Source organism: Oenanthe melanoleuca, chromosome 1A (genome assembly GCF_029582105.1).
Source record: "Oenanthe melanoleuca isolate GR-GAL-2019-014 chromosome 1A, OMel1.0, whole genome shotgun sequence".
NCBI classification, from domain to species: domain Eukaryota; kingdom Metazoa; phylum Chordata; class Aves; order Passeriformes; family Muscicapidae; genus Oenanthe; species Oenanthe melanoleuca.
Window position 1 is genome coordinate 25,236,115 of NC_079334.1, and position 22,331 is coordinate 25,258,445.

At 45.3% G+C, this 22,331-nt stretch overlaps 5 protein-coding genes across 5 annotated transcripts; 1 reads left to right on the top strand and 4 right to left on the bottom strand.

Moving 5' to 3' along the window:
- Nucleotides 1-54: 54 nt before the first annotated feature.
- On the bottom strand, nucleotides 55-366 carry LOC130267139 (histone H4). Its single transcript, XM_056516475.1, has one exon. The coding sequence runs from the start codon at nucleotides 364-366 to the stop codon at nucleotides 55-57; it is 312 nt and encodes a 103-aa protein (XP_056372450.1).
- Nucleotides 367-3,602: 3,236 nt separating this feature from the next.
- Nucleotides 3,603-4,398, top strand: LOC130267107 (histone H2B 1/2/3/4/6). The gene has a single exon (XM_056516441.1). The coding sequence runs from the start codon at nucleotides 3,647-3,649 to the stop codon at nucleotides 4,025-4,027; it is 381 nt and encodes a 126-aa protein (XP_056372416.1). The 5' UTR covers nucleotides 3,603-3,646; the 3' UTR covers nucleotides 4,028-4,398.
- A 795-nt stretch (nucleotides 4,399-5,193) lies between these two features.
- Nucleotides 5,194-6,316, bottom strand: LOC130267105 (histone H1). The gene has a single exon (XM_056516439.1). The coding sequence runs from the start codon at nucleotides 5,915-5,917 to the stop codon at nucleotides 5,261-5,263; it is 657 nt and encodes a 218-aa protein (XP_056372414.1). The 5' UTR covers nucleotides 5,918-6,316; the 3' UTR covers nucleotides 5,194-5,260.
- Nucleotides 6,317-7,444: 1,128 nt separating this feature from the next.
- On the bottom strand, nucleotides 7,445-8,510 carry LOC130267125 (histone H2A). Its single transcript, XM_056516458.1, has one exon. It carries the CDS (start codon nucleotides 8,460-8,462, stop codon nucleotides 8,073-8,075), a length of 390 nt encoding a protein of 129 aa, XP_056372433.1. The 5' UTR covers nucleotides 8,463-8,510; the 3' UTR covers nucleotides 7,445-8,072.
- Nucleotides 8,511-9,914: 1,404 nt separating this feature from the next.
- On the bottom strand, nucleotides 9,915-21,006 carry WBP11 (WW domain binding protein 11). Its single transcript, XM_056516423.1, has 12 exons — nucleotides 20,916-21,006; nucleotides 19,802-19,920; nucleotides 18,957-18,988; nucleotides 18,249-18,342; nucleotides 17,640-17,836; nucleotides 16,674-16,807; nucleotides 15,756-15,955; nucleotides 14,765-14,959; nucleotides 13,460-13,561; nucleotides 12,260-12,577; nucleotides 11,491-11,673; nucleotides 9,915-10,835 (listed from the first exon to the last, which is right to left on the bottom strand). Exons 2-12 carry the CDS (start codon nucleotides 19,863-19,865, stop codon nucleotides 10,402-10,404), a joined length of 1,953 nt encoding a protein of 650 aa, XP_056372398.1. The 5' UTR covers nucleotides 19,866-19,920; nucleotides 20,916-21,006; the 3' UTR covers nucleotides 9,915-10,401.
- Between the last annotated feature and the right edge of the window lie 1,325 nt (nucleotides 21,007-22,331).

Genomic DNA, 22,331 nt, shown 5'->3' on the forward strand with positions numbered 1-22,331 from the left:
CTCTTAAAAGAGCCTTTGTTGTTTGACTGTATATAAAACTAGAAGAATTGCAGCTTAGCCGCCGAAGCCGTACAGAGTGCGACCCTGGCGCTTGAGGGCGTAGACCACGTCCATGGCCGTGACCGTCTTCCTCTTGGCGTGCTCCGTGTAGGTGACGGCGTCGCGGATCACGTTCTCCAGGAACACCTTGAGCACCCCGCGCGTCTCCTCATAGATGAGCCCCGAGATGCGCTTGACGCCGCCGCGCCGAGCCAGGCGGCGGATGGCCGGCTTGGTGATGCCCTGGATGTTGTCGCGCAGCACCTTGCGGTGGCGCTTGGCGCCGCCCTTGCCGAGCCCCTTGCCGCCCTTGCCCCGACCAGACATGGCTCACCACCGCTCGCACCCACACCAATGCGGCGGGAAAAGCCCCGCGCGCGTCTATATTGCAGTGGGTCGGACCTGGTTGAGGACTGCAGGGGCCGGGCCGGGGCGGGCTCTGCGCGCGCCCTTCCCCCCGCGGGCCGGGCCTTTGGCGCCGCCGCTCCCGCCGGGGCCGCGCGCTGCGGGCTCGGGCCGGCCCCGCCCCCGGGAGGCCGAACCGGGCCGGGCCCGGCTGCGGATCCCGCCCGGGTCACCCCGTGCCCGCCGCGCGCGCTCCCGCTGCCCGGCCCCGCGGGGCTCTCGGTACCGATGGCAGCGACAGGGGCCCCGCCGGCCCGGGGCTGCAGGAAACCCGGCCCAGGGCGGCGGCAGAGCCCCAACAAACGGCCCGGTAAATGCTCCCTTTCTACCGAGGGCTCGCAAACGGGAGTAATGCGCTGCGTTTTTTCTCTTTTGTTTTATTCCCTGCGAGGGTGACACTTTAAATTTTTGCCATGGAGGAATTCTTTTGCATGTCCCATTTCCCTGATTGTTATAAATGAGAAACAAAATCTCGATATTAAACCAAAACTTAGATTGCTTTATTTTATATAGACAGAGCAAGCAGCACACTGGGGAAAACGTGAGGGGTCACCTCCCATTCCACGCTTCTACCGAACTTGGTTTGCATCTCTTTTTTTATAGTATGGTTTTCCTTGCAGTAATCAATAATTGTTATTGTTTTTTTGTAATAATTCTGCAAGGTAAGCAGTGGTGGTCAAAGAAACTTCCAAACTTCCATGGGACTGCTCCTCGGACAATTTGTCATGTAACCATCTGGTCTTGTTAGATAAAGAGCAGAAGAAGTGGGAAGCCTGATCTTTAGCAGATAGTTTGCGATTGATTACACAAAGGCAGGAAATCTGATTCTGCAAACTCTTTCAGGTTGCAATTGATTACACAAAGGCTGGAAATCTGATCCTGCAAAAAAACCTTTCAGCCCCCTGGAAAAGCCCCCTTTTTCATTTTTACAAACTGGTATACACAATATCCATAACAGGGGGATTTAAACAGAGTGGATTTATTCACATATTTCTCTTTATCTAGGTCCATGTTCTTTTCTTATTTTAAGTATTCTGGTTTATAAAAACTCCAAAACTTCTATGATTAACACGAATCATTTGTCAATTATCCACACTGACTTAATTATCCAGCAGCTTTTTTTTTTGTTTATAGGACTGATGTGTTGATGAAGGAGCTGATTTGTGTTTCTTGCTGCTGAACCTATGACACAAACCTATACCACTTCATGTGTTTTAAAAACTGGCACGTGTTTGGTCATTCTCATGGTCTCAGTGATGGTCCTACTGATAATTATTGAATATTCCTTTCTTATTTTTTTTTCTTAACTTAATACTACTTTTTGAACACAACCATTATATTTCATTTACTGTAGTTCTCCAGCTGCATTCATTTTAATGAGTTCCATCACATTTAGTAGTTTCAAGTGTCCATATGTTCAGTTTGTTTGGTTTTTTTAAATGCATGGTTGGCTTCCTCCCCTTCTTTGTACATTTCTTTCACCTTGGTCTTTCTCACTATGCTCATTTTTTGCTGTGAAAATGTGGCATATATTTAATGTTTCTCCAGAGAGTTATAGAGTCTTCAGTTTATAACAGCACACAGTTTACAAAACTAGAAAACTTGCAGCTACAGTCAACAAAGTAAGGAGAAAATAATAGAGTTATGCCTAAAATTTCAGTCTCAACAACTAAAAGATCTACAGTAGGTACCCTCAACCTTGCAATCCAGCTTGTCAAATGTGATTCTAAGGTTCGCTTTAAAACTTTTCCCAAATAATCCCAACCACACAACTACACAATGAGATGTGTCTAATAATCAGTAAATTTGTAATTTATCGTATTGCTATGTGCTCTTTCCTCTTGATGGCCAAGTTGTTCTTTACCTTTTCCTGGCACTTGTTTCTTTTCTCTGTGTTCCCCATAGACAATTATACTACACTAAAATGAAGTTATGCTCAAGAACTATTTTATATCTCCAACACAAATCCCTGTTCTGGATGAGAGGCAGCAGGGCTGTGGAGAGAGGGCAGATATTAAAACAGAGCGACAGGATAACTGAGGTTATCCTTTTTAACACTGCTTTGTCTCCACATTTAAGGAGAAATGTACAGCAGAAGCCCTTTCAAGCAAGTCTTTCTCACTGGGAAGGAAAAATATCTCACCCTTTCTTTGTCTGCTTCCCTTCAGACACCAATATTTTGCATATGGGCTGGATATCTTTGTGGATCTGCTTCGTGCTTCTGCTCAGCAAGCTAAAAAGACCAGAAGCGAGATCAGCTTGCTAAGATTGCTTTTTTCACTTGTGCCAGGTAGGTGGCATGGCCTATATAAGAAACATTTCTCTTCTCATACCAGGTAAGTTAAGTCCCTGAATAGTCCTTAAGGCTTCCAAAAGGAAATAGCATAATGGTTTTTTCTTGCACAATGAAGTGATACTAACAAGAAAACAGCTTGATTTTCTGACAAAGTGCAGAATAAAATCCACCTTTAATTTTTAGGGTTATCATGGTTTTGACTTAAATACATAGTTCTAATATTTATTGCATCTTTGATGAAATGCAATCATCTCATGTTACAAATCAAATCACAGCTTCCATCCCATTTGAACTGATGAAAAAGAAGCCACATTCAATGGGCCAAAAGGATTTATTCTAAATATGATTAAGTGTTTGTATTCCAGACTCTCTATCTTTCCTTGTTGCCTCTTTCTCCCTTTTATATTTATCTTGTGGCTGTTACAAATGCAGACTATTCTATGAAGCTTGCAGGTATGCTCCTTCCTGCAGGAAAAAAAAAGAAAAAAAAAAAAGAAAAAAGAAAAAAAAAAGAGTAGCAGAGCCCATCACGAGTTGTTTGTTTCTGGTTTTGGTTGTTTAGTTTTTTTCTTCCCTTAGAAATGCCCATAACTGCATTTTGTTAAAGGAGCCGGGGGCTCCGGGCGGGCCCCGGCCGGGGTGGCCGCGCTGCAGCGCAGGAGTTTGGGGCTTGAAAAAGCCTCTTCTGATTGGCTGAGAGCATTCGGATCACCGACCAATCCCAGCGTGGTGTTTAAAAAAAACCAATAGCAAAGCAAGCCGTACGGCGGGTGACGTCACAACGCATGTTGTCCAATGGGAGCGCTGATTTCTGATACCAGAGATTTGCATATGGGCCCTATAAATACGGGAGTAATCGCATTACCCGGCACTCCGCTGTGGAAGCGCAGACCGCGACCTGCAGCCATGCCCGAGCCGGCCAAGTCCGCCCCCGCGCCCAAGAAGGGCTCCAAGAAGGCGGTGACCAAGACGCAGAAGAAAGGCGACAAGAAGCGCAAGAAGAGCCGCAAGGAGAGCTACTCCATCTACGTGTACAAGGTGCTGAAGCAGGTGCACCCCGACACGGGCATCTCGTCCAAGGCCATGGGCATCATGAACTCCTTCGTCAACGACATCTTCGAGCGCATCGCCGGCGAGGCGTCGCGCCTGGCGCACTACAACAAGCGCTCCACCATCACGTCGCGGGAGATCCAGACGGCCGTGCGGCTGCTGCTGCCCGGCGAGCTGGCCAAGCACGCCGTGTCCGAGGGCACCAAGGCTGTCACCAAGTACACCAGCTCCAAGTAGGGCGTCTCGGACCGTCACTCAACCCCAAAGGCTCTTTTAAGAGCCACCAATTTTTTCAAGTAAAAGGGCTGAATTGCTTTTTGTGGGGGAGGTATGTAAAGAGCTTAACATTTACGCATTAATTAGCCGATCGGGTGCTCCTCTTTGGCAAGTAACCGTATTTTACTTACGCGTAGTGTATTACCTTCCCTGTTAAAAACCTGTAATCTGGTTCCCTTTTAAAAGGGACTTGTTACAGCACCAACTTTTCAAGTCCCGTGGAGAAGGTGAAATTGTTTTAAGCCTAAGGGTTAAATGCCATTTGTTTTGAACACTTAACACTTACTTACAGTGCACTACAGCAGTAAAATAAAGGAGGTTTTTTTCAGTTATTTTTTGAGGCGGATTTGTATGTTTCGGGTTTTATTATTACTCGCATGTTTCATAATATACCATTACCATTGTAATGATGACTCTTTCTACTCAAGTACGTGTCCGTTCTCGATTAGGTAATAAAAGATTTTAACGAAGGGCTTTCGGGGTTAAAATAGCAATGTCCCAGAGTCTGGCAGGACATGGTTCTTTGTTTAAAAGGAAAAGGGGGGGGGAAAAAACCCGCAAAAATTTGTCGATAAAAGGGGGCGCTCAGTGATTTACACCGCAATGTTAAGAGAGCCAGGGAGAATGCGGCCGCAGCGCTTCCAGCCCCGCTGAGGGAGCTCCGCAGCAGCTGCTGCCGCCGGGCACGGCCCGCACGTTTCCCCATCCCTGCCCCGTTCCCCTGCCCGCCCCCCGCTCCAGGGAGGGCGGAGGGAGGGCCGATCGGTGCCCGGAGGATGCGGGGGTGAGCCCCCGGAGGGCGGGGCGGTGCGAGGCCAATCCCGGCCCGACGCGGCTCTTTCGAATCCCCCGGCCCCGGAGCGAAGGGCGCTCGCCGCTCCGCCTGCTCCGCGCCGGGCACCGAGCCGGGGGCGGGGCGGGCGCAGCTGTTATCGCGGGGCTCCCAAATTGCACGGAGGATCACATTTCCTATTAAAGGAAACCCCTATCTCCCTGGCAGGCCTTACCGAACGCACACGCACCCAAAATCTGAACTTTATTAACGCCGTGTAAACTCCTACCGAAATCTGCAAGTGATTTGTTTGCTGGTGTATGACCACAGTGTTTCAGCTCTTTTTGAGAGTAAGTGGGTGGCTCTTAAAAGAGCCTTTGGGTTTATTTAAATGAGTAGACTCTCAATTCCGCTCAGGCATCTTACTTCTTCTTGGGCGCTGCCTTCTTCGCCTTGGCCGCTTTGGGTTTGGCTGCTTTAGGCTTGGCTGCCTTGGGCTTCACCGCTTTTGCCTTAGCCGGGCTCTTCGCCGCCTTTTTGGGGCGCCCTGCCTTAGCGGCTTTCTTGGGGCTCTTCGCTGCTTTCTTGGCCGCTGCTGCCGCCGGCTTCTTCGCCTTCTTGGGGCTCTTCTTCACCGCCGCTGCCTTCTTGGGCTTCTTGGCGGCGCTGGCGGGCTTCTTGGCCGCCGGCTTCTTGGGCTTAGCAGCCGGCTTTTTCTTAGTTGCCTTCTCTTTTGTCTCACCGGGCTTCTTGTTCAGCTTGAAAGAGCCGGAGGCGCCGGTGCCCTTGGTCTGCACCAGGGTGCCCTTGCTGACGAGGCTCTTGAGCCCCAGCTTGATGCGGCTGTTATTCTTCTCCACATCGTAGCCGCCGGCGGCCAGCGCCTTCTTGAGCGCGGCGAGGGAGAGCCCCTTGCGCTCCTTGGAGGCGGACACGGCCTTGGTGATCAGCTCGGTGACGCTGGGCCCCGCGGGCTTGCGGGCTTTGGAGCCGCTCGCCGCCTTCTTCGGCTTCTTGGCGGCGGCCTTGGCGCCGGGAGCAGAGACGGCGGGAGCGGCAACAGGCGCGGTCTCCGACATGGTGTCGGCTTCGTCCGGGAAGCAGGAACAGCACTGGGCCTGGAGCAGGTCGGCGGCCTCGTATTTATAGAGCGGAGCCGCGCGGTGATTGGTGGCTGCAGCGCCCGCCCCGCCGCACGGCGCAGGGCTCCCTTCTCGCCGCTCATTTTGTGTTTCTTAGGAGCCAAAAAGGGCTGTTTTTATCAGAATTTCCGCCACTGACCCCCCCCCAGTTGGCAGCGGCGTGGAAAAGAAAGACTCTTGTTCCCCTCGGCCGAGTTTCCTTTCGAAGAAGCAGCGGGTGAGCTTAAAAAGAGGCGATAAACACTGAGTCCTGGACCTGAACAGACCTCGGGAGACAGAAACTTTTGTTTTTCCTTCTAAATAAAAACGGCGATGTAGGGAACTAGATTTCCAAACTAATTAATTAGTATTCTTTAAAGGGTCTTCTGTTAATCTGAACTGAAAACCAGGGATTTAAGTCGATATTTTTGTCGCAATTCGATTTCAAAGAGAAGGAAGTAACACAGGCTCATCTTGAGCACTGAATATGGATTAGAAATTAGCTCCTTTGTCCAAAGTCCTTTACCTCTTTCAAAATAATTAATAGAAATTAAATTAGTGCGTTATGCAGCAAGGCGAGGAGCAGGTGAAAGTCTTGTGAAGGGGTTTTTGTCCCACCAAAGGTGGTGACTTTTTACAGCACAGCAGTTTGTGCTGTGCTGCTCAGTGTACACAATGCAGACATGGTTCCCTCGTCCTCTGCTATTAAAATACTTGCTTTCTTAATAAATTCGGTGACATGGAAACTTAACACGGCCAGTTTTTGTTATTAATGATAACCAATGCCCTATCGTTTGATAATATGTCAGTGTTTTTGTTTTGATATAGCTGGATTGGTGAAAATCTGAGTCATCATTGTCTAAGGAGACACTGCTGCAGCTGATTTGCCCACTATTTGGGCATAATAAAATTTGCTCAAGCGATCAGTTAGGATTCCTCTTTCACAGCAGTTTCCTAAATATTCCATTTTCTTACTGTCCAGTGACTGATCCTTACACTGGAATTAATACAAAAAATTGCATGTCTTAATGTATCTGCTACACCAAAACAGCTGGCTGCTAAGCAAGAGAGGGGCAGTCTCCAGATGCATTTTTCCAAGGGCAAGCTTCAATTTAAAATAAGTGCACGTTGTTTTTCAGAGTACAAAAAATTAAAATAAGTATTTTTGTTATGTTTATTAATGCCTACAACCCATTGTTTGGACTAAGGCCTGTAAACTCCATTTTACCTCTTGCAATTGTAACTGTTTGTGATACTAAAATTCTGGACAATGTAATGATTCAAGCAATTTGCTTCCAAATGGATAGTTACTAAAATATGGGTTTTGACCAATATTAGAGATTTTTTGTTTCTGTTTCAACATACTTAAGGTTTGTATTTAGCAATTTGTATAAGACAATCAAAACTGGCACCAAATCCTTTTCACATCAGACTGCCTGTGCATTGTGATGAACAATGACTCTCAAACTCTCTGATTTGAGGCAGAAAATGAGCTCAGCAGCTCTATGATTTTTAATAAGTAAAGATTAATAACTGAGAATGCCTTTTAATACAAAACAACAACAAAACCAACCAGCCAAACAACAACATCCACAAAAAATCTTCCAATATCTAGGTCGTACAGCTGTTTAGAGAGTGAAGGGCTGTTTTTAAAGACATCAGTGAATTACCCGGACTTTACAGAGGGCCGAGCTGGAAAAGGATAGGAACGGTAGGGCTTTGGGTTCTTTGCTACTATTTTAACAAACTTTGTATCTTTCTCACCCCTACCCGCGAGAAGTTACTTATTTCTCACTAAGTAAGTAGCGTTAAATTTATCGGGCATATATCAACCACATTTTACTATACAGCAGCTTTTTCAAAATTTTAATCCTAATTTAAGAGCGAAAATACAAAGTTTTTGGGGTGGTGTTTCTGGATTTTTTAAAAGCTAACGTAACAAAGATTTGGGGTGTTTGAGGGGGGTGTTCGCTTCAGTTTTTCCTCTGGTTTTGAGCAGACTTGAGATTTTAAAGTTTATTCACTAGGATATACAGCTCCTTTTATGAGGAAGTGGGTGGCTCTGAAAAGAGCCTTTGGGTTACTTTTGAGGTGGGAACGCTCCGCCGATGTTTCACTTGCTTTTCGCCTTGTGGCTGTCGGTCTTCTTGGGCAGCAGCACGGCCTGGATGTTGGGCAGCACGCCGCCCTGCGCGATCGTCACCTTGCCCAGCAGCTTGTTGAGCTCCTCGTCGTTGCGGATGGCGAGCTGCAGGTGGCGGGGGATGATGCGCGTCTTCTTGTTGTCGCGGGCCGCGTTGCCCGCCAGCTCCAGGATCTCGGCCGTCAGGTACTCCAGCACGGCCGCCAGGTACACCGGGGCGCCGGCGCCCACGCGCTCCGCGTAGTTGCCCTTGCGCAGCAGCCGGTGCACGCGGCCCACGGGGAACTGCAGCCCGGCCCGCGACGAGCGCGACTTGGCCTTGGCGCGCGCCTTCCCGCCCTGCTTCCCGCGCCCGGACATCTTCCCTCGCTCGCCGCCGCTCCGCCGCCGCCCACGCTGACGCGGTCACGTGCTGCTGCGCCCCGCGCGCGGCCGCTTTTATAGCTCCTGCGCGCGCCCCGCCGCCGCCCTGATTGGCTGCGGCGCGCTCGGGCTCGCTCCGACCAATGGCGCCGCGGATCCAAATTGGACCAATGGGAGCCGCCGGCGGCCGCTCGCGCCGAGCCGCCCCCGCCGAGCCCGGCCCCGCTCCGCCAGCAGGGACAGCGCCGGGGAACGCCCCGGAACGCGGAGAACCCCGCTAAATGCCATCCCTGCCGGTTCACATAATCCTGTATTTTAAACCTCAGAAATGCCACTACAGGCATACTTTAAATGAGTTATTGTCATGATGAAAGAGAATACTTGGCTTTCAGTAGGAGCATGTACACCCCAGCACTACTGGTATGTGTAGAAACTAGGCAGCAGCACGTAATACGTTTCTCTGATTCTAGAGACATACTACTTCAGTACTGCTCTAGTCCAACTCATATGGGTATTTTCAAGCTAAATCAGCTGTCTCTAGGCTGAATCTTCTCAACTTTTGTAAACATAACTGATGCTGTCAGGCAATTTCTACGACAGAAGGTGCTTAATAAAGAAAAAACTTTAGTGTTTCAAGAATTGTGTAAAATTACATCACACAATATGCATTAGTTGGGTGGGTTTATATAAATTTTACTGCATAGAGAACTGCTGTGCAAATCTTTTGATTGAGTACAGAATTTGTGAAAACAGATTCAAAGTTTTCAAGTGTAAATTCCCTTAGCAAATAACTTTGTATCCTTAAAGCAGATTTAACCTCAAAACACAGTGCATTCAGCTGTGCCTGAAACTTAGAGTCAACTAAATGTCTTGTTTGAGGTATCTGCTAGTCTAGCATCTTAATATTATTAGCCACAAGCACAGTTATCTGTCAGTCAATCTTTTAACATTAGATGCACCCAGTAGTTATCTGAGGCTTGGTATGAAGCAAACGTTCCAATCAGAGTATATAAAATAAATTATTTTGTAATTATTAGTAGTATTTCATGACTTAAGTTTTTATTAGCTACCAATAAAAGTTAAAAAGGATGTTTAGGAACTTAAAACAATATAGCAGAAGTTCACTGGGAAAAAGTAAGTGTATGTTATTTACAATGTGATTATTGCTCTTCCTTTCTGAGGTTCTGAATGCATCTATCGTCTTGCAAGGTGAGCAAAGAACCCTCCCCCTCACCACCTGCCTGCTCATTTTACACAAACCACAGGGAAAGCGGTATTTTGATACACTGAACATTTATTGTCTTTCACAAGACAAAATGAAGTTTCCCCAGCCAACAAAAATCCATCAAGATGACCATAAAGGGGATAGGGTGCAAAATTCCAGTGTACAGTATATGCAACAAATTACCTCCCTGACTACCCTGGAAAAAAGATGATTGATCAACCTCACTGCAACTAAAAAACATGATTATAAAATATTTACAGGAAAAAAAAAAAAAAAAACAGTACAGAAAATAAAAACTGGACAACCATTTGTGTATGAAATGCTGCTAACACTTTTCTGGCTGCTTAAAAACCTGTTCCACTACCCTCGCCAGAGCACTCAGGGTGTGTAAGGATTCAGGCAGGGAATAGTCACCCCTGTCTCCAGAGCATCATCATCTCCCTCCAAGGAAGGGGGAGGACTCGAGGGGAGCAGCATCACCTTCCTTACTGCAATTTCCTTTCTCCATGGTGGCTCTGAAAGGAGGTCCCCAGGCACACCTCAGCTGCAGTGGTCTCTATTCACAGCACACTGGCAAGTTAACCTGCGGGTAGGGAACTATTTCCAGTCATGCCCTTTTGTTGCTTGCAGGAGGACTTTCCCTTCTTCTCCCCCCACAGCGATCTTATCCGTGTTCAGAGGGGCAGGAAAGCTGACTAGGACTACGACAGGTCACAGGAGACCTTCCATTTCTTTCATGAAGGCTTCATACACATCATCCTTTGTCTGTACAGAGATAGGGGCAGAGGACCCGGCCTTAGGGGCAGCTTTGGTTAAGGGGAGGGCAGGCTCATCATCCTGCTTTCTCTGGGAGGCGGCGGAGGCGCCCTTGTTCTCGCGGCGCACGCGCAGGGCGGTGGGCACGAAGCGCGTGATCTCCGCCTTGGGGTTGGTGATCTGCGGCTTGGCGCTGATGGTGGCCGTGGCTTTCTTCTCGATGGTGGCTGCGCTGGTGTCATCCGCCTTGGGCCGCTGGATCAGGCTGGGGGGGGCACTCAGCACCCCGGGATTTGGAATGGGAGCTGGTGGGAAGAGCCCAGGTGGGGCAGGGCCCAAGGGAGGCACCAGAGGAGGCCGTAACATGCCTGGCCGTGGAGGAGGGATACCTGCAAGAAGAACAGAAAGCATGAGCTGTCTCCACATCTGGGAATTTCAAAATATTTCAGCAAAAAAGTGCACAGGCTCAGCATGGCAAGAACAAAAAGCAAAACAGAACAATCCCCAACAAGATGCAGCAGCACCGGCTTTAAAATAATAAAAAAAAAAGTTTTCAAATCTGCACTAAATGCTGGGTTGAAAATGCTGCTCTTCAGACTCTGGAAGCCACAGGAGCTTGTTTATTGCTCCCTTTAAATTTAAAGTTATCATCTGGGAACAAAGTTTCTTGACAATCCATCCCACTGGAATTTCAGAGTAATCAGCAATGTCTGACACAGGCACAAAAAAAAAATATTCAGATCTCCAACTCATTTAGTGGAGCACCATTGCAGCATCCAGAGGCTGTTCAGAAAGAGTCCAGCAGAGCAAAAGTTTAAACTCTGAAATTCCCTTTTTGAGGGCAGATTTCTTGCTACCAAACTATGCACAGCACTTACTTGTTACTTGCACAGACTAATGTAACAGCACATAGCACAACGCAGGCACAGACAGGAACAAAGGCAAACTGGCAGCCAATTATACCTCACCGGCTGGATCACACAGCCAAGGCTGCAAAAAGAAAGCAAGAAGAGACTTGGCACTGAAACAAACAGAAGCCCTTACCTGGTGGGGCAGGAGGGGGCAGACGAGGAGGAGGACCACGTGGAGGAGGACCTGGGGGCAGACCTGGTGGGGGGCCTGGGGGAGGACCAGGGGGTCGCCCCGGGGGAGGACCTGGTGGCAGCAGTCGAGGCAAAGGCCCACGCAACCCTGGTAACCCGGGAGGTCTCAGGAACGGAGGAGCTCCTGAAAGCATTCACGTAACAAAAGAGAAATTGAATCCACAGTTAAAAATGTATCCCAGCAACAATCTCATTAGCTAAGAATAAAGATCTTCAACATATGAATGAAAGCTGTATTACCCAGCTGCCAGATTAAACAGAATTTCTTAAAATCTCAAGCAGACAAATGTACACAGTTAAAGCATCTTTATGAAAGTCAAGTATCATGGAAAAAGGGCTCCTCCTCATATAATTAAGTAGTAACTGGTAACAGCTTCTGAACTGAGTTTGTCAGAACTTAAACAGCTAAAAACCTTTCTCTGGCCTACAATAAGTACCTTTGCTCTTTTACTCCACTTCATCCACTGGCTGTGCTGCTGTCTGCCAGTGTTGGCTCTAACAAAGACAACCATCAGGAAGGCTACAGCTACAGGAGCCTGATGCCTCAAAAGCAAAGTACAGCAAGGATGATGTAGACTGATGACAGCCAGGTCTCAGTAACTGGGTACACATACTCCACCTGCAACACATTCTGCAGCCTCCAAACCCCTGAACTGATACCACTGCCTGAGAGCCTGCATCCCTCCAAGCAGAGCAAATCAAGTGCTCACCTGGTGGAGGGCCAGGAGGAAGGCCAGTGGGTGGGCCTGGGGGCCTCAGTGGAGGGGCTGGGGGTGGTCCCAGCGGAGGAGGCCCAGGCATGGGAGGTGCCTGGATCTGAGTTGGAGGCACAGCCTGTGCACTCTGCTGCTGCTGCTGTGCCTGGGAAGTCGCAGTCGATGACCCAGTCTCTGTAAGTGCTTCCTCACTGAGTTGTTGCTGCTGCTGCTGTTGCTGTGATGTCTCTTCAGATTCTGAGTCCTCTTCCTCCTCCTCCTCTTCTTCCGAATATTCCTCCACTTCTCTCCCTTCTTCTGGAATTTCCTGACCTGGATATGGAATACACTTATAAAATCTGTCTATGCATAACGTCTTTGGGAACATCAGAGAAAACCTAGTACACAAAATAAAATATAAAGAAGCAAGACATACATAAACCTTACTTCAAATGGAAGAAATCTGACCACTTTTTACTGTTAAACATAAAATAAAAATCATAATAGAAAAATCATTGCTGTTCTAGAGAGAGCTCTGACAACAAGAGCTATGTGTTCCTCTGGGACCTGCAACTTGTACTGCCAACCCAAACTGCTGCTATTTAATCTCTGCCTTAAGGGAGTTTGTGGGAAGGTGAGGCAACTGGGGGCTGGGAACACAATGCCACAGTAAACAAAATCCCCATGTCCAAGAAACTCCTGCACCTTTGAAAGATACTGGAGTTTCTTCTTAAAACAAAGTTTGTTTTATTGGTTAACTTATCTCAGCAGAAGGCTATTTTTAGGGAGTACAAATCCTTACAGGTCACATACTCAGCACACAGACAATGTTACTCTTTCTCTTTCACCAAGAGAGCCGTATTTCATTTGAACAACTGTTTAAAAATTAAACAAGAAAAGGCTTAGAAGGAAAAAAACAGTATATTGCTACTCTTAACTTCAACTCTGCTATGCAAAACATGCATTACTTAAACAAAAATAAATATAAAAAAACCTACCAAAAAAACAAAAACCCAAACAAAAGAAAAAAAACAGCAAAAACTAAACTATAACTCAAATATCTAATGAGAGCTGATACTCAGCAGAGCTTACATTATGACAGTAAAATACTTACTCTATAAAATAAAAACTGTGCAAAGTAAAGTAAACTGCCCACAAAGACCATAACTGGAAGCCTAATGGCATATCACCACATACTATATCCTCCTTACTCACCTGCCATTCGTAACATCATGGCCTGGAGTGGAGTCAGCTCCTTCATGTTCTTTTTCTTCTTTCGTGACTTCCCAGGCATGTCTGCAAAGCGGACACTGTGACCTGGGGAAAGCAGGGTGTGGATAAGGGCGGCAGGAGGTGGGAAGAAAATAAGAAAAATCAGATAGTTACGTTGATACCTGGTATGGATAGTGTATCAGTTAAACATAATGATACTCCTTAGATAAGAGTTAACATTGGTGTTTGTCTTGGGTTGCAATGCAGCATGTAACCATAAGTATGTATTCTATCACCATCTGTTGAAACCAGGTGGGACAGTGATCCTTATCTCTGTGGGAAATATTCTCTACTAATGGGGCATCTTTAAAACGAGGTGATGCAATCATCTTTATCTTTTCCACAACCCATCCATCCTCTAGGGCGGTATCTTCTGTTAACGACCCATTAAGTCCCACTGTATGACTGATAAAATTACATGTCCCATTGTGAGATGCTCCCACCCAAGTGGAGGCGCCAAGTATTTCCCACCTGGATGAAGACTGAAATTTAAAACATCAGAGCAGCCTTTTTCCACTGGATTCCAGAGGAAAACCAGACTTTTCCACATCATCACTGGACCTTTGGAGGAAAACTGCACCCTTCTACAGGACCATTGCTTCAGATGAACCACATCTGACACTGCAGGAGGACTGTAGCCATCATTTAATCAGACTGCTATCATCACCCTGATTGACAGAGTGTCAGGTTGTATTCTGACTGTCAGTGTTTTTGTTGTTTTGTATTACCGTATTTTTAATTTTCTTAGTAAAGAACTGTTATTTCTATTCCTGTATCTCCTTAATTTCAAAATTATAATAATTTCGAGGGAGGGGGTTTACATTGTCCATTTCAAGAGAGGCTCCTGCCTTCCTTAGCAGACACCTGCATTTCAAACCCAGTGTTTCTGATTGTTTGAAGTTTTGCTAACCTAGTATTCTATATCAATTGGTCTCCCCCAAGCAAGCAAGCATATTTCAGACTGAGGCTTCATTTTGTAGGGTATCTTACCAATTAAATTATTCAGTTGAAAAATGCTTGTGAGCTATAAGCTAACACAACTTTTAAGAAAAAAAAAGGTTAATCTGAAAGTTGCTTCACTTCTAGATAGCCTCCTTCTGACTCATTTATTAATAAAAATCCTTTAGCTGGAAATAAGGTGAGTTAGAACATAGTTGACTAAATAAATTACATACACACCCTCAAGGCCATCAAGTACTGTTTTTCTTTTGAAAAATCAACCCTCAGTCTCCCATTTCCCCTTCATACCTGATTTCTTTTCTTCTCCACCTTCCCTCTCCTTGTCATTATCACGATGCAGGAAGTCCTCTCCTTCACTGTCTGCATCTGACCTATCACTGTCACTGTCATCACTGCTCTCATCATGCTTATCTTGATCCATATCCTCAGGATAACCTTCATCTTCACTAGTGCTGGACATGTCATCATCATGGCCTCGCTGTCCTGCAGAAAGCAAAGTATTAGGAAATGCATGAACTCCAAATACAAAATATTCTTTCACACCAGTGTATGTTTACAGTCACAACATTCCCCTTAGCAACAGCATGGATAAACTGTCATCCCTTTACTTTATAGCTTATATTCTTAAAGGATACTTTGGAAAATCTGTAAGATTTCATATTAACCTGCTGATTAATTTGCACAGCAAAAAAAGTGAAGGCAACTGCTACTGAAACTCATTCATTAATTTCTATTCAGTAATTGCCCACCACTGAAGTATTTTGATGCCTTCTAACATGAAATAAAGCTAATCCATCTAGTCACAAGTTTCTAGGGATGATATAGCAACTGTATGAAAAAGAGGACTTATGTTCTCCTAGCATATGCACATTCAGGGCTGGTTGTGAGTTTTATTGTTGTTTTGGCTTGGGGGGTGCTTATTTGATGAGTTTTTTAAATAGAAGATTTCTCTGAGAGCAATTGGGTTTTTTGAAGGGATAATATGAACTATATTTCAGTACTGTTAAGGGATCATCCAAAAAAATCTAATGTGTGAAACCTAACAAAAAACCCATGTAATTAAAAGTTTCAACATTTAAAAACACAGCTTGTAGCAAAACTGCAGGTATGATGAATATATCTGAATTACCTCAGAGGATAAATCACTTAGTAAGAGTCCTTCAAGAAGTGCTAACATTCATATTGCCCAGAGAACACTTTGTCTAAGGCACACTGTATCCACAGCAGCACCATAACAGAGGTCAAGGAAAACCCCAGAGAGGAATAGGGAAGTCCTTACCTGCTTCAGAACTGTAAGAAATCTCCTCCTCTCGCCTCCGAGGAGCCACGTCCAAGTTGAAACCCACTTTACGGCCATACATCTGCAGGACCTGAGGTGGGGGTGGCCCTGGTGGAGGTCCAGGGGGCTTCCTGCCTGGAGGCAAACGTGGAACACCCAGCCCAGGAGGAGGAAGCACAGAAATGGACCGAACTGGAGGTCTGGAAATAAGAAAGGAAATAATAAATGTAGGAACACAATTAAACAAACATGCTTTTAGTAAAATTATCTAGCCTCCTCTCACCTCTGTTCATGCAGATTTCTAAAAAGAAACATGAACATTTAAAAAGTATAGTTTAAAAAGTATATTTGACAAAAGAAGTTTACAACCTCATATGAAGATATGACTGCAGAAGATCAGACAAAAGCTCCTCAGAAAGAAACTGAAGACAATACCAAAAAAATTAACTATTGAATCTTACCACAGAAGAAGAATGAAATAATCACAGAGTTGGTAAAAACAGAAGGCTATTCAGAAAGAAACAGAAAATAAATAGCACTACAATGAAAAACAAAAAAAATAAAACCAAGCAAACTAGGAGTTTATATGAACTATTCATATACACTGAATATGCCAGCAGGACAAAAGAATACACATTTGGCCATTTGAGGGGCATTTATACTCAAAACAGTAGGGCTCTAAATTTTCCTGATATGAAAAAGACAAAAACTAGAAGGCATAATGTATCACTCAAAGACATTTTAACAAAAAGCTGTAATAGTGAGGAAAGATTAAAAAGGGCTTTGTTTAAAAGAAAGCACAGTTCACTTGCACAGAATTCCTGACATCTGCAAGCCAATATTACCTCTGCTTCTACCCCCACCTCCTCTGTTATAATATGAGTGCTTCCTTTCCTGTAAGTTTCTTTTTCTACTTACCCATAGGCTGATGTCTTCTTGAGGATAGAAGGTGGTTGAGCCCCTGGAAGGGGAATGTCCTGTATGAGGATGTTGGAGGGAGCATGAGGCATATCTGGTAAAGGGATACTCTCCACTTCAACATGCTGAGCATTCTGAGGGGGAAAAAAAAAAAAAAAAAAAAAAAAAAAGAGAGAGAATGAGTTACTCCCAGAGAAGCTACTGCAAAAACTCATTACTTTTTGAAGTACAGAATGTATGGAACCTGCCACCACTTGTCAAATGTGTCTGTTCTTAGGGTGTGTTATCTTGCAGCAGCCCATGACAAAAATTTGGGAAAGTGTCACTAGTAAGTCTTTAATGCAAACCAAAGCACTTGCAACACACCCATGAAAAGCTTCAGTATTTCAGTCAAAACTCAGTCAAGCTTCCATCTTCCTTTAGACCTTCAGTCTAGGAAATGAAGAAACTGCAGACAAGTATGCCTGTGCTTTTATGTATTCAAGTCACAGACTGCTGCATGTTCTGAAGGAAAGGGAAAAAAGAAGCCTTACAGATCCTTGCATTTTCACAACACTATGTTGTACGGTAGGGAGAAATATTAGAGAAAGATTTTTAAAGGAATGCCAAAGGATTCTCATTATTTCCAGCAAGAGATTTAGCAGAAATTCAAGAAATATCAATTGCACACTCACAGGCTCGCTCTTTCTTTAATACAGAAAACAAAAGGCTGATACTGTTGATTTGCAACACAAATTTCCCTTTCCTCCTTTCATGTTGAATGAGATCAGTGTATCAGAGACAGTGACCTGACAACCACCACATTGTCCTCGCTGAAACGCTCTGATTTGAGGTACTATGCAAATTAGTATTTCATATGGGCCACATGATGCTGAGCTCATACAAATCTCCCCTCTCCTGTAACTGTCACACCTAATGAGTGAATACACTACCACAGTTGCAAGACTGAAACACAGTAAGCATTACCTTGACAGCATCAAAATACTGGCTGAGCTGTGCCCTCTTCTGCTCATACTCCACTTCCAACTTGCGCAGTTCTTTATAGATGTCAGGATTTTCCTTCTCATAGAGCCGCAAGATACGCTCAAAAGTCTCACGGAGCTTTTTGCGTTTATCCTTCAGCACTTTTTCATTAAGTTGTGGCTGCTGTACTGGATTAAACTCTGATCCAAGACAAAAAAAAAAAATTAAAAAAAAATAAAAAAACAAAAAAAAAAATTTAAGAATTACTCTGTTGCACAACTATAACGAATGAAGCTATTTCAAAGCAAGTTCCAATCCGTGTTTTCAGGAAGTCTTCAGCCTTATGACAATCCCCCCCTTGAGCTCTACGTTAGCAGCACAGACACACACTACTCATTCCTCTTATCAACCATCTTCTGGGTAAAAAGTCCTCTTTGATGGCAACACAACACCTCAAATCATAATCAATCCTCAGGTATTCACAGAATCCCCCCTTGTAACAGGAAAGGAGTAAAGACTACTCTATTTCAGTCTCCCCTGCTGGCTGTTAAAACTACACTGTGATCTCCATAAACCACTGACTAAGTCCAACACCTGGTTCCTCTCACTCACCCATCTCATCCAGTTTTTCCATGTCCCGGATAATCTGCTTTGGATCTTTCATCTTCAGTACAGCTGCTCGTACCATCATCCGTTGCTTTTTGTTCTAAGATTAGAGATCAAGCAGATAGAAAAGTTTCACAGTAGAAAGACAAAAAACATGTTACCCCTTTCTCAGTATTTCCAGTCTGGAGGAAAAAAATCACATCTCAGAATGCCCTGAAAATGTTCACCATGGCACAAGTCAGCAGCAAATGTAGTTAAATTTTCTGGTACTTTTAATTTCACTATCTTGGTAATTGCAAATGCTACTATCATTCCTTCACTCCAACTAACACACACACAATCAACACAATAACCAACTGACAAAATACAGTAAAACACACTAAGAAGTGTGTGAGTCTTGGATGCTTTATTTGTTTGGATTTTTTTTTTAATTTGGTTTGTTGCTTGTTTCTTTGCATTTTGTTTTGGGGTCTTTTAATTACTAAGTACTTCCAGCAATGTTTCAAAAATAATTACAAGTTAAAAAACAACTGGGCATATGTTTACTCCAAACAAGCCTTCTATGTTTTTTTAAGCTATGTGTTTGGATAGTATTTCCAAAGTCAGTCTTAAGATACCAACCAAAATATCCAGTATATTCATGGCCCTTTACAATCACACACGACACACAGTATAGGACATGCCAACTAAATGTTCCCTAATATCCTTATTTACCTTCTTTAGTTCCCTTTTCCGAGCTTCCTTCCCTAGAGAGGAAAAGAAAAAGAAAATAACAGCTCGAAAACCAAAATCAAATTAACAAAGAATCTTTCCTTCATCAAGGCTAGGGCTGTTTCTCAACAGCTCACTCATTTTACAGACTTACTGTAACCCAGCTTCCCAGTGAAAGAGAAATACAGCATGAAACATTTCTATTTCTTGTCTTTTATACAGAGAAAAAAAGAGACTGCAGTCTTCATGTCTCCAGAAGCAGGAGACATTTTTCATACAAAAAAAGAACAGTAGGCAACCAATGCCATAGTGATAGGTGCAATCATAACAAGATTGCTGCACAGAAGCTGAAATAGAGTCATCAGGCAACATACTTTAAAAATATGTTGGCTTTGAGAATGCCTCTGAAATAAAGCATATCCACTGTGGGAGTCTGGATTTTCTTTATTTGCTGAGCATTGGTAGCACCTGCCATGTTACCAAAAGTAGAAAAAAACAGTAAGACAACTCCCCCATCTAACCAGAACATCTGCAAAACATGACATGTTCCTCAAATTCCTGCCTAGGACAGATTAACTCTGTCCCAGGAAGCAGCCTGCAGTTTATCCAGCAGCTAAGTACAAAGGCCTTCCAACACTGATAACCAGTGCAAAACCAAGAGGTAAATACCTAAGAGAAGCAAGAGCATGAAAGCAAGCAGCCCTCCCAGACAAAACTGAGATAATTTTTTCCAAGTTAGAGAAACTCAGTTCTGATCCACAAGTGAGGATTCTATCCTCAGAGAAAGTTTTTATCTGCTCCTCCAGGCACTCCCCATTCCCACTTGCTTAATTTTTATGGATACTTACGGGCCTGGTCCGTGGGATTCATAAACTTCCCACTCTTGGTGGATGATGTAGATCTCCGCCCCATTTTGATATTTTTTTCTTCTGCCTCAACAAACAAAACTCAGAAAAGAGGGAGAGACCTGGAAAAGATGAGATGGTTTCAGGTCCTACACATTGGTAGCTTGAGGATGCTTGTTTCTCCTCAAAATGCTCAAATACCTTTAAGGTCCACAAACCTGACTATGAGCTCAGCATCCATATCAAAACTGCCCTACTCCAATGAAGTACTACTATTTAACTAAGTACCTACTTACTACTGCTTTAGTAGGTTATAATTTTAAACTAATTGACGAGTTTGCTATTATTCATGCCACAACTCAAACCAAGAAGCTTTGTGCTTACACTACTGAGGGGTGCAGGGCAGGGAGAAACACATGATCTGTTTTTCTAAGAGCATATCAGAGTTCAGCCTCTCATTCACTCTCCTAAGTGCTCTCCAGTTTTCACCTTCCTCTGTTTCAAATGTTTCCCCACAAATCTCCTCCCTTCCTCAGGCTTCTAACTGCTCCTGATGTCTCTCCCCGGTACCCACTGTACCAGCAAGTGCAGGATTATTTCGCAATAAATTATTTACTGTCTTTAGACACTTCTTTAGCTTACAGATGACGGTACAAGTGTCCAAACTACAGGGATGTTCCTTCTCTACCTCCCCCTCCAAACCTACCTCCCAGCCAAAACACTGGGGTGGGTTTGGTTTTTTTTTTTATTTTGCAAGACATTATCGCTTCTTTAGGTGGGAAGCTCACCAAACGGAGGTAGGAGTTACATTTACAACTCGTATTTCTAATATTTAAAGGCTAAAGGGAAAGGGAGCAAACTTCTGAAACCTCGATTTCACATCTCCCAGACTAAAGAGTTTCAACAATGTGCACCAAGTTAACGGCCAAAGGTGAAAAGAAAATACAATAAATCAAGCACTAAATTCATTATTCTTTCGGCCACGGGGGAACGGGGCAGAAAGCCCTCCCTCCTACTCCCGCCCGATGGAAGGAGGAAGAAAACGAGGCAGCGAGAGCTGCCGCCTTCTCCTCGCCTCTCCTCTGCTCTCCGCCCAGCCCCGCCGCGCCCCTCTCACCCCTCGGCCGGCCGGGCCCGGCCCCTCCGGCTGCAGCGGCCTCGCTCAGCCCCGCGCCCGCCGCCGCGGCCCCGCCGCCATCTTGCCGCCGGCACCGAGTGGCGGCGCGGAGCCGCGCGCCGGAAGCGGCGGCCGCAGCTCGATGGTTCCGCCGCCGCTCGCTCCCCCCCGGAGGCTCCGACTCTATGGTGCGGCCGGCGCGGGGCGGGAGCGGGGACTGGGACAGAGATGGAGATGATAGAGGTAGGTAGACAAAGACACAGACACAGACACAGACATAGACATAGACATAGACATAGACATAGACATAGACATACATAGACATACATAGACATACATAGACGAGACAGAGATTACAGAGGTAGAGTGGGGCCTGGATCCCTCTGCGCCGGCTGCTCTTCCAGGGGACTGCTGGGGAAAAGTGACTGGGTGACTTTCATCGAGCAGCTCAGATGTGCAAAGAGAACGGGAGAGATAATTTGATGCCATTAGGGACCACAGAAGCTACTTTATTGCTTGTCCCTACAGCCACCGCTGCGGTGAGCTAGAGAGGCTGGTGAGCACCTGGTTTGTGTTCGTGTCCAAACTACAATTTCCAGCAAAACTCCCCAGCACATGAAGGGCCAGGATGAAGATGAATGAAACATCAATGTGCAAGCTATAAAATACGGGTGCGGGTTTAAGGAACTGGCATGTTGGGGAGGAGATGTGGGAAGGAAGTTTTTCTCTGCACAGGTGGTGTCTGGGAGCAGAGGTGGTCACATCTCTGGGCAGGATTTCTAGACTCCCTGCTCCTGGTGAACATACACAGTTTGTTAGAGTTTTGCAAGTAATGGAGACTCAGCTAATTTGTAAGGATCATTGCAGGATGGGTAAAAGACTATAAGCTATTAATGCCAGCATTTAGTCACAAACTGCACAAAGTCAAGGAGCATCCTCAGAGCCAAGGTATCAGGAGCTCTCAGTGCCTAAGGAATCTTTCTAAGCACATGCACAGCATCCATCACCCTGTGCCTCTTTGGCATGTTTTTGTGTTATTCTTGTCATTCAGCCAGGCAGATTTTGGTTGAAACTATACTGTTTTTCCACATAGGTTGGGAAGCAGCTCAGAGTGGTTTGGACAGGTTTGCAGTTTTTTGAGGCTGTTCTTATTTGGAACACATATATCACAGTTTTAATCTTAATCCTTTGTTCTAAACAACAACTTTAGCAAAGGCTGAATGCTGCAGAGGATGCACTGGAAAGCTGTGGCCATACCCATCCCTGTCAGGTGCCATGTCACTGCAGAGGGGGATGGCTGAGTCTTTGAAGATCAGCTGCATCTCACCAGGCTTGGAATCTTCTGTCCCAGCAACACTGGGCTCAGGAGGGACAGTGGCACTGCCTCAGCCCTGACTGCTTTCTCCCAGCACTGTC